At 42.1% G+C, this 17,122-nt stretch overlaps 1 protein-coding gene across 3 annotated transcripts in view; it reads right to left on the bottom strand.

Moving 5' to 3' along the window:
* Positions 1-857: 857 nt before the first annotated feature.
* The window catches only part of PDE3A (phosphodiesterase 3A), a 955,418-nt gene continuing 939,153 nt past the window's right edge, over positions 858-17,122 (bottom strand). For all 3 annotated transcript variants that reach the window (XM_069228518.1, XM_069228521.1, XM_069228520.1), the window contains 2 exons: positions 14,978-15,224; positions 858-3,784 (listed from right to left, as the gene is read on the bottom strand). In XM_069228518.1, the coding sequence (XP_069084619.1) occupies positions 3,540-3,784; positions 14,978-15,224 (492 nt within the window). In that variant the 3' untranslated portion in view covers positions 858-3,539. The remainder of the gene's footprint in view (positions 3,785-14,977; positions 15,225-17,122) is intronic.

Below are 17,122 nucleotides of genomic sequence, written 5' to 3'. Positions count from 1 at the left end.
GTCTTTCTTTGAGATGGAAAAAGCATGTTCTATGTCATATTCCTATTTAGATGATTGCTTTCTAGCAGACGAACACTCTGACATATCAGAACACCACATGCTGTATTTCCTACTAGAGACTAACAAGAACAAGTGTGTTTCCTAATGTATCATTAAATATTTCTGCATTATTCCACATCAAAACAGAGCTAACGGATGCATTGAATACAATAAAACAAACAGAATGCAAGTTAAACTCAAACTCTATACCAGTCATCCGTCAGTATAACATGTTGTTTATGATAGCGACTTTGGAATGCAACAGTAATAGCTGGTTTAATGCAGGAAGCTAATTTTGTTTAATGACTGAGACATGATTCTGCATTTCATTCATATGGTATTACAATTTAAAAGAAGACGGGCTGCTTTAATAGCCTGCAATTTACAACAACAATATTCTGAATACTTTGCGGAGTCACTTGCTGCTTCCTTCATTTCAAAAGACCTGAGTTTGCGTTACTTCACCTACAAATGCTGCAGACTGAGTAGAAATGTAATCACTTTCCCGACAGTTACAGGACACAAAATGATAGGTCTTCATCAGAATGTAATATTGCTTTGAAGAGTAGCAGAATCAAACACAAGGATCGTCTTTCAGATTCCACCTTCTGGCACATTGTTGCTTTCACGTCCAGTAACGATGAATAAGAGGCAGCAATCCGGCCTCCTAAACCGATAGGCTCCTGTATTTCCCTTAAATCGCTTTGAAAAATCTGTGCGCTGAAAGTTGAAGCCCATCATCTGTAGGCAAGAGCGTTAGGCAAGGAGTATCACTTTAAAATGAACTTTAAGAAGTAATACTAAAGGATGGTATGCGATTTCTCATAAACCGGAATAAGTCTTTATTAATCTTCCTGATACAACATGTGCAAACGTGTATGACCCACCCGGGTGCCATAATAGGTCTCAAAATAGTGCAAGCATAAATGGGGTTTTAACATAACAGTGGGATGTACGACATTTCAATGTCTGCTTATGATCGCATGTACAGATCTACCCATTTAGGGAGACAATAAGCTTACCCACTTATTTGGGTATTCCATTACATTATACCAATCAAATTAATCGATTAATTGCTGTCCTCCAACCTGTGCCTTTTGCTTTGGAGGATAAGTTTGAAAATGTACCCTTTACATTACTTCATGTTTTTGGTTGAAATTATTTTAGTGAACATATTTATCTTTCCACAAAACGATCTTCGAACACTTTTAAAGCTAGTTAAACTCTTGTCTTTGGGACCAAGTGCTTGTCACAGTTCCTAATCATGATGCCCTTCTCCATCCTGTCTTTTAATCATAACAAAACACAACATTTTGAATTTCTTCTTACAAAATTCAAATTTCCAGCCCCAAACTTTCAAACTAATTAATTTGAAACTCAACATATTTTCACAAATTTCAAGAAATCCCTTTTGAGTCAAAAGTTTTCTAACTAAAGAACTGATAACGATTTACTATGATACAATTCAAGCAGGAGTTCAATATGTGATTCGTTGTGTGATACAGCAGGTTGGTGAAGGTACATTTCATTCCACAGTGCCACGGGTTCCAACGACTGTTGTCCCTTTTTTTCAAGAAACCACACTGGCCGCATGCCGATCACTTGTGTTCTGTCCTTAGGTGTGAGGATGGAATAGTGTTAATTCTGACCATGCTTAGTGAAAATGTTTCTTACTAATATTGTGCGAAATTCCCATTCATTCATTCCGAAACGACTAAAATTGTATTAAAATATATTATGTACAATTGTTGAGGCAATTGTTTCACTTGTAATTTTTTGTGGACATAACACTCATGAATAAGAGAGGTTTACCAGCACGAGGAACTGAAAATATGCATTCATAGAGTTACCTCATGTTTTTTACAGATTAAAAAAGACAACCCTTCCCAGCACTGAGGTGCCCTTGCTAAGTCTGCTGAGATCTGTTTTTATATACCTTCACGGGTACTGGACGGTTAAGACTAACTGCATCCTATGGATGCATGAAATTGTGCCCTGGCATTGCCATCTAAAAAATTTGGGAAGCAGCCGTGTTTCCTTGTGCTACTTGTTAATTCTGCCTAAGAAGTGATCCATTATGTTATTTATGTGTGCAATGTGTGCCTTTCTTTACTGAGAGCTGGATCAACAACTCTGGAGTAGCCACAAAGGGCGTTGTATGGCACAAAGATTCAGATCACAATCTATTAGACGTTAGGCAGAGTAAACACAACATTGTTACATTCCACACTAGGAAAGCTTTATACCTATGGTCATTCGGGCACCTTCTACTATTGCAGGCAAAGGTGTCTTTGGCTAGTTGCCAGGTGTCACCAAGGAATTTAACATATGTCATAAGGCTAAATGCTACACTTTAGTCAATCTGACACTGCAAAGATTGGCACTTCTGGTATACACTTTCAGTGAAGAAATTGAGACAATTCTCAATGAGGGGGCGCACAGGAATGTAACATTATATATTCCAAATAACCACTGACTTAGATGATCAAAAGAAGAGAGGTCTGGCTAGTGAGCCATTTAGGCCTCCCGTGTTTGGCAAAGACAAAACTAAATCCTGACAATGTCTACACTTCCTTCTCCACTATTGATAACTGATGTTACCAGTCCAAGTCTGGAAAAAACAGCCTTCTGAAAGGAAACCACAAACAAGATAAGTAGGCAGACCAGTGATTTCCCATAGGGCCACTATGTAGTCAAACTATTCACAAACGTATTTGCTGGGCATGGATATGGCTACTTGGTATAAAAATGGGTAATTAAAAAAGTATCATCTTTACAAAAATGCTTCCCTTTTTCTTAAAAAACAGTTCGCTATCTACAGGAACCAATAAAAATTTCTCCATATTTACAACAAGATAACTATCATTGACAAATATAATATTGTGAAATAAAATAATGAAAGTGAATATCAACTTTTAAATAGAGGGTTTGGCTCACAGCATGAATGATGGAGAAACAAAATAGTCCTCTCTATTATGTTTGTTCACATGTATTGTGTCATGTGCTACAGTGCTACAAATAGTATAATAAGTACTCAAACTACAATAATATATATTACACAAACATGTAGGTAGGATGCATCAGAAGTCTGAGAAAGCTTTGGAACATGTCTCAATCTGCATTAAGAGCAAATGCTACTTAATTGGTTCCACACAGTAAGCTAACAATCGGCTCCCGAAGCACCATTTCTATATTCTTTGCATTATCACAGTGACCGTTATATATATTTTCTTACTTATGTTGCTGAAGTGTGCATCCTATAACTCCGGCATCCTATTGTTTTTGATGGCTGTAAAAACCGGCGTTATAAGTGCGAAAGCTTCCTTGAGCGTAAGAGGTTAAACAATGTTCCTCGCCATATAAAGGGGGAGACTACAATAAACAGATGTAGGCACATTATCCCATAATTCTACAGTGTTGTGTCTAAATGTTGTGCTGGTTTGAAAGGAGTCTGTGCACCAGTCTGTTTTAATCTTTAAATACTGCTCTATTCATTGTCATTAGTTCTGTGCAGGAGGGGTAGTCTCCTCCTGGTGGGAGATCCCTTTCTCCTCCTCTTCTTCCCTGATGGCCTGAATTTGTTCCGAGGTTTGGTGCATGGTGGTTGGATCCATCCCTTGAGGGTTCTCTGCTGTGCCTGCTGCCCTCTCCTCCTCTTCAATGACTTTCTTCCACATCAGATGATTCTCCATCAGATGATGAGTAATCTGGCAGTAGACCTTTCTCCGTTTGAACCTTTTCTTCCCTGTGGTAAAACACAAAAACAAAGAAGGATAACCATTCAGTTTTTTAAATATACAGCATCAACACAGCTCAAATCAAATTGTAAAGACACAGACAAGATTGGAGGCCATACATCAACATACATCTGTGGAATATAAGTATTGCCTAACCCACCCAGTCATAACGGCCCTGCCAGATTTTGATATCAGACTCCGTTTGGCCTCCAGCTTTAAACTTGCTTTCTCTGAAAAGTTTCCAGTGATGACTGGAGGATTTAACTTAATGTAGTTTTGCAAAAAGGTCCAGTGAAATTTCTGAAACAAGTTTGCTACACAGTTTGAGAGAACCAGCAGACTTAAGCCACAATTTGCTATCCACAGAATTAAGGAAGTAATTAACAGTCTGTCCTCAAAATACATATAACGGGGTGGTAGAAGGGAACTGAAAATTATGACATAAACTATGCATAAACTCTTTTGTGCATGTACATAAAGATATCTGTGCAGATGCACCCTAGCTAAGAAATAAAGGAGCATAGAACAATTGGCAAAAGACCAAAGTTTGGATCAAATTCATTTACATGGTGGTATGAAATGCATGCCTACTTATTGTGAGGGGATACTGCTGTGCCTAGAAGAAATGAACCTTCAGCTTCTGTCTAAATTGCAGGAGGGTAAGAGCTTTTCTGAGGTTAATGGCGATACTGTTCCATTTTCTGGTAATGTAGAAGGGAAAAGACAGTAGTTTGTTTTTACATGTTTTGTACATTTGCACCTCCAGCCTAGTGATATCATGGTACTTATCATGGCTCTGTCCAATTGAGAAGGTTTGTTTCTTGGCCAGGTATGACAATAGTTTCAAATAACACTTCCAATGTAGGTGATGCAGGAGGTTTTGATGATAATACAGAAATGGAAGGTTGGACAATGTATTCAACATTGGTGTGGTGTGGTTGAATTGATAAGAGGTGTTGTGGCATGAAGGATACCTTGGAGGAGTCCAGTATGCCACTGGCAAGAGCATTCCCTTCATTCATATGTGGGAGAACCAGGACAGTGCTTTACTTTTCTTCAGGAGGGGCAGCTGGTACCAAGCACTCGATTGTCCAGGTGATGTGAGCTCTGATGGTAAATGTATGTGATTTTGTATTGTCTATTACATGAGTGGTGAAGGAATCTAGATCCATATCAGAAAAGCAAGGTAGAATGGTGTTGGTGAGGAGAGTTGAGTGTCATCACTATTTTAATAGATTTTGATGATATTGGTAATTAGGGATTATAGAGGATCCTTGGCTAGATGGAAGATAAGAAAGTGGATGGATCCTTGGGGTACACTGTTGAAGATGAGTGGATATGATATTATAGTCCCTAGCTGTGCAAACTGCTGGAGGCTTGCGAGTGAAGAGACAGACCATTACTTCACTGTGTTTGATAGGCCTATGCGTTGTGAATAAGCACTTGATGGTCAACTATATTAAAGACTGTGGTGAGATTGAGTGCAATCAGAAGACAGGTGTCAATTATGTTGTTGGTGTGGAGGGCATCAACTACCTGAAGAGTATCAGTCTCCATGCTGCAACTTGGTATTAAGCCGTATTGGCAGTCCTGGAGAAGGATGTTCTTAAGTATTTTCCAATTTCTACAGTCACCTCATTCCTCAAGTGGCTGAACTGAGGGTTGTTTGTATTACTATAGAATAAAGCAACTTCAAACAACAGGTGTCAAGAGTTTGACTGTCTCTTAAATAAAGAGTGTGATATATTTCCTTATTCTTCACAGAGATCGCATGGGATCATATGGAATAAAAGGCTCCAAACAATTGTTTTAAGGATATTGATTCTCACTTTAGCTAGAAGCAGGATATGGCTACTGCACTGATATAACTTACTAAAAGTCTGGAAGTCCAACAGTTTCTCCAGAGTAAGAACTGTCCCAAAGGCTGTGTGAAAATAAACCCATCATATTGAAATGAATCAGCACTTGTCATGGTGAGTAATGAAAAAACAATTAAGTTATGCACTCAAATGGGTTCTATTGATACAGATATCTGAAAAGACACAGGGGGCAAAGTGTTAAATAAGATTACTTTGATTTGACATTTTACATTCAGAAATTTCACTGTGTACTGACGGGGTGGAAATTAAGTTGTATGTTAACAGTGAATTATATATCAAGATGGCTGCATTATTTATCTGATGGGGCCACTGGGGATAAAAGTTATCCTTTGTAGAAAAAAATAAAGAATAACCTTTAGTAAGCTGAGGAACATATCTCGTCTGCCATGGCACTAGTTTTTTTTACTTCTTATGGCTTAAGGCTTGTCAAGACACTCCTCCACAATGCAAGTCAGTGTACATTTATCAAAATGTTCTGCTCCACCATGATGTCTGGTCATGTGTTCATCTATAGCCATGATCATTATATGCACCAAATTAACATACCCCAACAGCAACGTGGGCAAAGACTAAAACATCTTTTCTGGCTGGGGAAAATTCGGACCTTCACTGGATTACTATTTTACTGAAGCAGTTCAAAACAAGAACCTCAGAAATATGAGGCAAAGGATACAACTACCTCCACAAATGCCATATTACCAATTGTTCAATGAATGTGAAATGGGATCCCTATGCACTAGGAACATGAATGATTACTGATATGAAGGTTTTATTCTTAAACTGCACATATTAGCAGAATAAAATCTCAAGCAACTGGATGGGTTAGATAGCCTCTCTGAAATAACAAATATAAGGCTACTGGAACATTTAAAATGGAGCATACTCTCTTTAGCATAACACATCATATCACCCACAAGAAGGAACCCCTTTTACCATTTTGACTCCTCTTGTTACAAAAACATGCACATGGGTAAAAAAGACAACAGAAACACAGTGGTTGACTGCTATCAGTAAAGAGAAATGTAGCATCCTCCCACGAAAGAGGAGGGCCCGAGGGGCATAGAAAGTTCCAGCAAGATATATCAAAAGGAGGATGCAGTTCAAGATTGCATCCCAAATAGAGGAGAGACTGGATTCCTTTGAAAAGATAAATGTATCACCTGCATCCTGGTTTTGGGGGGTGGGAACACCTGCAATGGTATGCACCACCTGGGACTTCAAAGACTGTTGTCAGGGTATAAGGTCCCCTGTTTAAGCGGTATTCAGCTAAAATGTACATAATCACGGAGCAATGCAGTGGCCCCACCTACATGAAAATGTACATTACAGTACACATGTACTAAGCCATGGATGCACCACAGTTGGAGGAGACACAGGGGGTCATTACAACCCTGGCGGTACAAGACCGCCAGGGCTGTAATGACGTAAGCACCACCAACAGGCTGGCGGTGCTTCTCAGGTCATTACGACCGCGGCAGAAGCGTTGCGGTCGCACCACCGGGGCCGGCGGTTTTCCGCCACAATGGCCCCGGCGGTAGTAATCCACCAGGGCAGCGCTGCTAGCAGCGCTGCCCAGGGGATTACGAGTCCCCCTGCCACCAGCCTTTTCCTGGCGGTTTGAACCGCCAGGAAAAGGCTGGCGGTACGGGGAGTCCCGGGCCCCTGGGGGCCCCTGCACTGCCCATGCCACTGGCATGGGCAGTGCAGGGGCCCCCTGACAGGGCCCCGGGCAGCTTTTCACTGTCTGCATAGCAGACAGTGAAAAGCGCGACAGGTGCAACTGCACCCGTCGCACGGCCGCAACACCGCCGGCTCCATTTGGAGCCAGCTCCTGTGTTGCGGCCGAGATCCCCGCTGGGCCGGCGGGCGGAAACTAGGTTTCCGCCCGCCGGCCCAGCAGGGATCTCCAAATGGCCGTGGTGGGGGTGTGACCGCATTTGCGGCCGCCCGGCGGTCCGATCTTGGCGGGCGGCTTCAGCCGTCCACCAAGGTTGTAATGAGGGCCACAGTGTTTTGATAATAGGGTTCAGAGTGATCGTAATGGACCACTTAAATATTCACAAATGTCCACCTTTTCTGTGTAGTCAGGGCCACAATGCTGGGGACTTAATATGTCAGGAAGTCTCTAAGATGCTGTTAAAGGTATGCCAATTATGAGACAAATGTAGTCATTTTGAATTTGATGGAAACCTATGGAAGAAGCATCAGCCTTTCAGAGGCGGAGCCCCGAATTGTCAGCCAATGTATTTTACAAGGACTTCCCTGCTCAGGACAGTCCTTCTGCCTTGCATATTTCCTGTTAAGGTCCACAAGGAAAAAACTACCATTCCCTAACAGGAAGCAACAAAAACAACAGGCATTTGCAATGCAATGGGTCTCGTGGTTGCTCGAGGTAGAGCTACTAGCATTGTAAATTCCTAACTGGGCTTTTCTTGCTACACAAACTGAACATAAAAAGTAAAATAGTTGACATAAGCGAGCCGATTCAAAGTGCCGCCCTGAGCGCGAAGAGAGAGACAAAAGGAAAAAGAAGTTCGCTCGCAGCCAAAGTTATTGGCAAAAGTGCAATTATCCATGTAACAGGGTCGATGGCCAAGGCGGTAACAAAACTGCCCTAAGGAGGAACAAACGTAAAGCAGTTACCAACGCAAACAAAGGATTTTTGAAAGGCAAGCCCATGAATGAGTGCTAGTGATGGGCAAGCGGTGGGCGGGGTTAAAAGCCAAGATACATACCAACACGTCGGAAAAGCAGCGCATGTGCGCTGCTATGCTTGACCTAGAAATGAGCCCCGGCTCAATAGAACAAACCCCTCACCTCATTAGGCCATTCAGATTTATTTTTTGTTTTGCAGAAATAAACCAGAGCCAGTAGGGTGGAGGCAATAGCATCTACTGACATGACAGCCTGCCTGCTAAATAACCACCAAAATATCTTACTGCATCGCCACTGTCTGCCTTCAAGATTGAAGAGAAAAGCGCACCCACACAACACCATTTCTTCCAGATATTACTGCTGCAGCCTCTTTGTGACTGTTATGTGCAAGGGAATCAAATGATGGCAAGTTATGTAGTAATGTTTAAACCAGCAACTTGCTTTTGATCATTGCCCGGACCTTTCAGTTTCAATCTTTGCGTTATGGCCCACATGCATTGCTCCACTATGTTAATATTTTTGAGAGGCTGTTACTTGATCACTATGAGCCATTACTTGCATTGCTAAACCTGGACTGTTGTCGAAAGTGCCCTGGACAAGCATTTTATTTTTCTCCTTTTTCCTCAGAGGTATTTTCTGAGCATGTTGGTGCATCCACACAGAAAACTTTCACTACTTCACTTTCTGGGGAGACATGTAATTATAAAAACAAATGAGCTATCACTTGCTTCCTAAATACTATTTGTGTTTTCCAGTTTGTGAATATGAGGTGAAATGGACCTCCATATGCCTGGGGCGAATGTGAAGGTTTTTCCACCACTGTCTTTCTTTTAATCTGGGACCTTACAGGTGAAAAGCACTGGAAGACTATACTGTTCTTTTGGATGTGAGCAAGATGTGTACATGTCTGCTAGACGTATAGGGTAATGTTAAAAATTAAAACAGTTGTATCATGGAGAATATTACACATAATAACCATGTTTTTGCCTGGCAGTCAGTGAAGCGTGTGCTGTGTGAGAGCCACACCGTCATTATGCTATGGCGTCATCTGCTACAAAAGGCTGTAAAATTCGGAAATGTCCGCAGAGAACGCAGATGACAGTGGGCAGCTCAAGATACAGTTAATTTAAGCAGTAAGTCCTAGACCAAATCACTGCTACAATGTCTGCAATACATTGACGACAGACCATGTATGGAAACAATATGAAGAGGGACCAGGAATATGTTGGTTGCATTCACAAACTCTGAACCTGAGAATCCATAAAGGTACTTACCAAATAAGATCCCCAATTAAAGGTCTCGTCAGGAAGGAGTAAACCATCCATCTAAAAAATGGGTGTCTGCATGATTTCATGCCTTTTATTTACCTTTGAAAACCTGTGCCCACCCAAACAACTGATTTGAGCTCCAACATAATGTTTTAACATAACAGGGCTGTGAGGGACCTGAAGTAATCAGTGAATTTCATACTTGTGTGTATTATTTGCATGAAAGCATAGCCAGTTGTAAATAGGGAATCCTTTTTGCATATAGTACATATGCATGTACTATTTACTTTGGGGGGAAGGGGCATTATGGGGACAGAGGAATTAGGAACAGTGAATTAATGTTATTTGGAAGGTGTAGTAAATCCACCTTTTGCTTTGTTATCCCCCATATTTTTGTCCTATTTGCTTTGCTGGCTGTAGAACTCTATGGCCCTCATTACAACTTCCGCCCGCCAAGTTGTAATCGCTGCGCGGCCGCCAATGCGGCCTCACTCCCGCGGTGGCCATTTCGACATCCCCGCTGGGCCGGCGGGGATGACGGCCGCAACATGGGAGCCGGCTCCATATGGAGTCGGCGGTGTTGTGGCTGTGCGACGGGTGCAGTTGCACCCGTCGCGCTTTTCACTGTCTGCTATGCAGACAGTGAAAAGCTTAATGGGGCTGTGCCATGGGGGCCCCTGCACTGCCCATGCCAAAGGCATGGGCAGTGCAGGGGCCCCCAGGGGCCCCACGACTCCCCTTACTGCCATCCTTTCCATGGTGGTTCCTACTGCCATGAAAAGGCTGGCGGGAGGGGGACTCGTAATCCCCTGTGCAGCTCTGCAAGCAGCGCTGCCCTTGAGGATTAAATCCACCGGGACCACTGTTGTGGAAAACCGCCGGTCCCAGCGGTGCGACCGTGGCACTTCCACAGCGGCCGTAATTCCCAAGATTGCACCGCCAGCCTGTTGGCGGTGCAATCGACAAAACAGCCCTGGCGGTCTTTGACCGCCAGGGTTGTAATGAGGCCCTATGTGTTTTACTCCTGTTACCAGGAGTGGAATGTCTATGCTGCCGTTTTAAACATGCCTAAATTGGCTTACTCCTAATTGGCACATTTAACTTGCCAGGAAGTCCCTAATGGATGGTGTATAAAGTGCACCAAAGCCTGGAAGTTAAATGCAACTTGTGGACTGTAGCACTTATTATGCCATACACTACAGTGACAGTGCAAACATGGTTGCAGGTCTACTACGTGTAGCATGACAGCTTCAGAGTGAAACCTGCAGGGAGATCTGTTGAAATAACCCTTTTCGATTGTTAAAACCCTCCTATTAAATGTCAGTAATTCTGCCTTGTGCTTGCCTTGTAGCCCACAAGGAAGACTGTATGGTATTTATAAGTGGTACTTGAAAATTAATATTACCATGTCCATGTAGTACATAGCCCTTAAAACTATTTTCACTGTGGCAGGTCTAGCTGTTCTATGTATAAAACCAGAGTACAGATTAAAATACTAATACTGCTAACTCGGGAAAGAGACCAACTAGAAAAACAATTAAATGGTTAGGTCATTTTTTTAATAAATACTGAAGAAAATGAACTTTTAAAAAGTTATTTTTTAATGCCTGAAGTTCCTTCATGGTAAATGGCATTAGCTTTCCTAGCTACCTATTTCCCTTTATGGCAGATCAGGTGATTATGCCCAATTATTGACCTAGTTCGCTTTTGCCTTCTCCATGCAATATTGCTCACAGTGCTGCTGATACCACCTACCTAGATTCCTAGAAGGTGGATTGCTTTTTGAAATAGTTATGCCAGCATCATACCTTGAGGCTACGCTTCAAAACCATCACATGATCTTGGGTAGGAGAGGTAGGCTGACATTGTTCCATTAACCTTTTCAGCATCTTTTGGCACCATTTCTCACACATTATTTGAGTCACATCTATTCAAGTTGGGGGCAATCTGCTTTAATGTTTCCTCCAAGGCAGAGGGTAGGCAGTCTTCCGGCTGCCATTTTCTAAAACATACATAGAGTACCTGAGAGTTCTTCAGTGGTCTTTACTGAGTGACACACATTTTATCTATTTAATGTACCTGTGATTCTTACACCTGTGACAGAGAACCTCATTAGGCTGGATGCTAAAACCACCACCCAAACTAAGTATTGGAAGTGTCTCTTTGCAGCTGCTCATTAGATGAGCTTGAACAGCTTGACACTCACCCCAGACATGAATGAAGTCCTCGTGACTCGTGGCCCTTATAACATTTGGTTTAAGGAATGGTGGCTGACTAATATTGGCTTCCACTCGCAAGTGTAAGGTTTTATGAAATTTCAAATTACATTTTGATTCTGCTTTCTCATTGAAACCCCAGAATAATAAGCTTTTTTAGCATAAATAACTTTCCAATTTCTTACAAAGTTGCAATGTTGACAGATGTATGCAAACTGCAAAATAGCAGCAATGTATCTGGGCTTGCCTGCGCACCTTTAAGTAAAGCTACAGGTTATACAAAAGTCAGAGGCTGGCCTCATCTTCAGGATCAAGTGCTGTACTCAAATATCCATTCACCAAGTCAAAATACATTGGCTACTATTGTTAAAGCAAGATTTTCAAGGCAATTTTTTTCACCACTGGGTGTGTTCTAATCTTTCCTCAGTTATACTTCTGAAGATATAGGCCTCCTTGAGTTCTCCACTTATTTTCTGCCAACGCCCCTGCCTCTCCCAGTGTGAAGCAATCTAGCTGTGGGGCTCATGTCTTTTCCTGACTTACTGCTAAGATTCAGACATCCCTACTTATCACACTTGTTCAAAACATCCTTCTTACTACCCAAAATCAGTTGCAACTATGCATTTTAACTAGCAATATTGCTCTACAGTTTCCCAGTTCTCCTGGTTGCATCTGTCAAACTGGCTGGTTGCAACATGTTCAAAAGATCTGAGGTGTATATGCAATAGGTATTTACATCTACTGATTATACGGAAAAGGCTGCCCGGCAAACCGCGCAGCATATGCGGCAGCCCTCACGTGGCCCCTATTATCAGTTTCCAACTGGGCCAGCAGGTGGAAAAACACATTTTCCATCTGCTGGAGCAGCGGGAATCGCACAATTACATTAACACCGGCTCATAATTGAGCTGGCAGCAATGCTGCTGTGCATCGGGAGCACCAGCATCTGTTCCGCAATGATTTGCGCAACAGGGCTGACCAGGGAGACCCGCACAGCCATGCCTTTTTCTTTCCGACGTCAGACGACTCTCCACAGCAAGTAGATTTCTAGTCGACATTGTCGGATTGCCTTTCCAGGAGACCCCGGTGAAATCCTGGAAGTCTGGGCTTAGGAGCTTTTCAGCAGGACAAACCTACAAGTCAGGCTGGGTCGCGCTCAACGTAAGCCTGCTTGACTCTTGACGGCAGATTGGTCCCTTTCTGGAGCTTTTTTCCAAAAGTTTTCCAAACTTCTCCAAATGTCTGGATCTTCTTCCAGATGGTCTTTGAAGGTCCTTTAGTAGTCAACAGCTCACCCCAAGTTTCCAGAAGCTCTGAGTTGCTCCTTGAGGGTTAGGACTCCAACTCCCAGATTGCACCTGGCTCAAACTCCAAAATGACCACTGGAGAGTGGTCAGCTGGCCAGTTTCTTCAGGATTTGACGCAGGAGGCTCTGGTTAGCTAGTTTTCCCCTGTAGCAAGCACGGGGTCCCTTTTTGAACTAGTTGATGTCAGGCAAAGTCCTTCTTGTGCTGAAGCCCAGGTGTGTAGCTGGTACAGTCCTTCAGAGTGCAGTGTCCAGGTACAGGTCAGGGGTCCAGCAGGACAGTCCTTCTTCTGATGTTCTTGTAGGGATCTGAGTTGTGGATGCAACACTTCCATATTTATCCTTGTTCCTGGGATGAAAAGCAGGGAGAGGGGGGTGACTGTCCAATAACAGGCAACCCGCTTCTTCCTTGGATGACCACTTCCTGAAAAGTGTGGCAAAAAATAATTCCCAGGGAGCAACATTTTTTAAAAATCCAACATGGCTGAAACTGATTTTTTGGGAGGTTAGATCTGGTGGAGCCCACCCACTGGTGTGGCTAAAACTCCTAAACACACCCTCTCCTTCCCTCTCCTAATCTAATCAAGAGGGCATCTAATTGTCTCGGGTTGCAGGAAATGGGGGTGGGGGGTTGTGAGCTGCTCCAAATGTCCTTCCTTGCCTTTGAAGACCAATATTGCTGGTCTCCCCAACTTGTTTCACCATCTCCTGAGACAGATCTCCTGCCCCAGGCACATCCTTTGTGTTCAGCCCAGGCCACTTGGCACCTCATCAAGGCAGCCTGACCAGGCTGCCAGTTGCTGGGCAATCAGAGAAGGGCACTACAGAGCTGAAGTTGGCAACTTTTAGGTAGACTTTTAGAACTATTTACCTGAACTAGTTACAGTAAATCCAACAAGGGCAGGTTGTGGGATTTGTTATAGCAATTAATTTGATACTGAACTCAAGGGATCTGTCTCTTATGGGGATGTTGTTAATTAAAATAAAGTCACCGCATTTTAGTTAAAGAGTTGAGTCTCAATGTTCCTGATTCTGAAACTGAGTAGCAACTCTTTATTCTGCCAATGCATAGCCATAAAATGACAAACAAAAATAAAAAAGAGCAATAAAACAGTGTATCTAAAAAAACATTAAAATAATACAGCAAATTTAATAGCGGCAATCGCCACCCGAATAACCACATAGGCCGAAAACCAAGAAATTGAGTGGGAAGCAGCAAATGCCTCCTCTATAACAGGCTGCTATATCCCGAGTCCTCCGTCGTTCCCCTTGATCTCACAGCAGCTTTTAAAAAGGCAAAAAACCCTTGAGACACTTCATGAGTACTTAAAAAAAGAAGGTAGATCCCTGCACTTCCTAAAACCCACAGGTTTTGAAACCCATTTCATAAATACTTTTAAATATGATTTAAAAGAGGGACAAAAAATAATAATGTGCATCAGGGATTGTTCTGAATGAACATCAGAGGGACAGATTACCTCCGATAGCCCCTCCTGGGTGTCTGTCCCCAGGAAACTCAGGAGCCACACTACAGAGCCAGGCCTAAAATGAGAAAGTGGGGGGCCTTTCCCACCATGACAAGTGTGAAGTGAGATACAAAGCAACAGTCTCAAATTTGTGAAAATCGTAATACACTTTTACTGTCTTATTCATCTAGTTTGCAAGTATCTGAGAGTGACAAAGATCTAGAAACAATGATGTAATCTTCGTCTTATTCGATCTCCTAATTGTGTTCAGCAAGAAAAAATAAGTTGATAATAATTCATTATTGAAGCTGTACGATATTATTTTTACTGTCACAGTCCACATGAGGTCCATGAAAGACACGTCCATTACTTGACCTAGGTATGTAATATAATAGAAGACACATCCTTACCCGTTGATGTCTCTGAACATTCTGATGTACTCTCCTCAGCTGTTTCTTCTTCATCATTTTCATCCGTGTCTCCAGACTCATCGCTGTCTTCCACCCATTTCCCTGGAATCAGTCCAGCTGAGTCATATGAATTACATAGTGGTCCCACGATGTGCGTTATAAAGGATTCCTGAAGTTTAGCTAACTGAGGAGCTGAGCGGTCCATGAAGGGACTTATTGGCAAGCCAAGGCTCGATTCTTCATCACCCTAGAGATCAGAAATATTATAATAAAACGTTACATGTTACCTTGGAACATTATGGCATCTTTTTCTTGTTTGTATGTCTTTACTTAGCATAAGGTGTCATTTTCAAATAATATGGACTGATTGTGCTGAAAAAGTTCTGCCCCAACACAGAAACACATCCATGTAATGTTGTAGGAGGCAGTTGACCATTTTAGTGATTGATAAAGTTATCTAACGTATACAGGGGTAAAGCCCCTGACCCAGACGATATCCCAATCACCTTCTATAAAACCTGTTCATTCAAAATTATTCCTCTTTTGGAGGCGACTCTAAATCATTTTACATTAACTGGGAAAGAGAGAGGGACTGCCACCACTGCTCATATAGTAATTCTTAAAAAGGCAAAGACCAGCTGGAGCCTAAAAAGTTTCGACCAATGTCACTAATCAATATGGAAGCGAAAATATATGATAACATTTTAGTTACTCACTTGGAACCGCTTATCATTAAACTGATTCATAACTCCCAATCAGGTTTTGTTAAAGGCACACAGGCTAGCGACAATGTTAGCACCTTTTGCCACATCGTTGAAAAAGCATCCCACTCCGACCCTCCTGTGGAAGCCATTGGTTCAACACGAAAAAAAAGTTCAATCAGCTTTCCAGTCCTTATTTAGCGGCAGCCTCAGAATGGTACAGAATTGCTGATGCATTCATTTAAATGACCATGTCCCTTGATGCAAATCCCTCAGCAACAATCAAAATTAATAGTGACTTATCAGACCCATTCCCCCTACAAGATGCACGGTCCCCCTTATTGTTCCTCACAGCGATAGATCCACTTCCATTCAATTCAGTTACTCAATAACTTGACTGAGATTAAAGACTTTTCCTACCAACATTCCCAATTCAGAACGGCAATCTATGCTGAGGATATATTAGTTTTCACCAAAGACGCTGTCAGCAATCATATCTGCAATCATAAATATTGTATAGAGATTCTCCAGATCAGGCTTCTCTAGGAGCAAAGACAAAATTGAGGTTCTCAACTAGCTTTGTCTCCTGTCTTGTATTCAGGGAACAGGTGTCCAATAACAATCTAAGTACATTAAATATTTAAGTATTTGGCTATGCAACAGCCTAAATGAATCAATTACTCATACTGATCAAAAAGACATTACTAACGCCAAAGATATTTTACCATCATGGTCTGCAAAACATATATCTTGGTGGGGCAGACTAGACACACTGAAAATTATTTTCACCCCAATTAATAACTTCATATTAGCATGCTCCCACGCCTTTTCTCTCACTCTTTCATCTCTTCAATTGACAAAGACATTTAATGGGGTAACAAAAGGGCCAGAATAGCACTTAAGAAACTCCGCCTAGACTATTATGATGGCAGTTGTCAGTTACTTAACTGGTTCAACTACCACACAGCACATTTTTTGCATCACAGGGAATACTCTCATTTGCTGGTGACCATTCAAAACAACCCATCTGGCTTAGATCGAACAGGAGCTTTACTCTCCCTTTCAGCTCTCTGCAATTCTAACCATGAATCTGTACAATATACCTCACTCTAGCGGACCTTACGAGACACATCTCAAGCACTTAAACTGGTAGATAAAAACTCACATCGCCCTAGTCACACATCTGCTTGGATATCATTATGGCACAACAATAAACAAATACCAAGAAATTCTTCTTTAGAACCATATTGGGTGGAGAAAGGAATATGTCTAGCTAAGGACCTTTATGCCAACACTGAACTTCTATCCATTGCCTCTTTATAGCCCACTGATTGACTATCTAACATGGACTTTTATGTTTTCCTGAAACTGAAAGCAAGGCTATCCAAACTAGGCTTATTGTCCACACTCACCTTAGAGGACCATCCTTACACACCGGCCAGTT

This window comes from Pleurodeles waltl, chromosome 4_1 (genome assembly GCF_031143425.1).
Source record: "Pleurodeles waltl isolate 20211129_DDA chromosome 4_1, aPleWal1.hap1.20221129, whole genome shotgun sequence".
Taxonomy (NCBI): domain Eukaryota; kingdom Metazoa; phylum Chordata; class Amphibia; order Caudata; family Salamandridae; genus Pleurodeles; species Pleurodeles waltl.
Note: the sequence above shows the minus strand (reverse complement) of the source record. Positions and strands in the feature narration are given on the sequence as shown.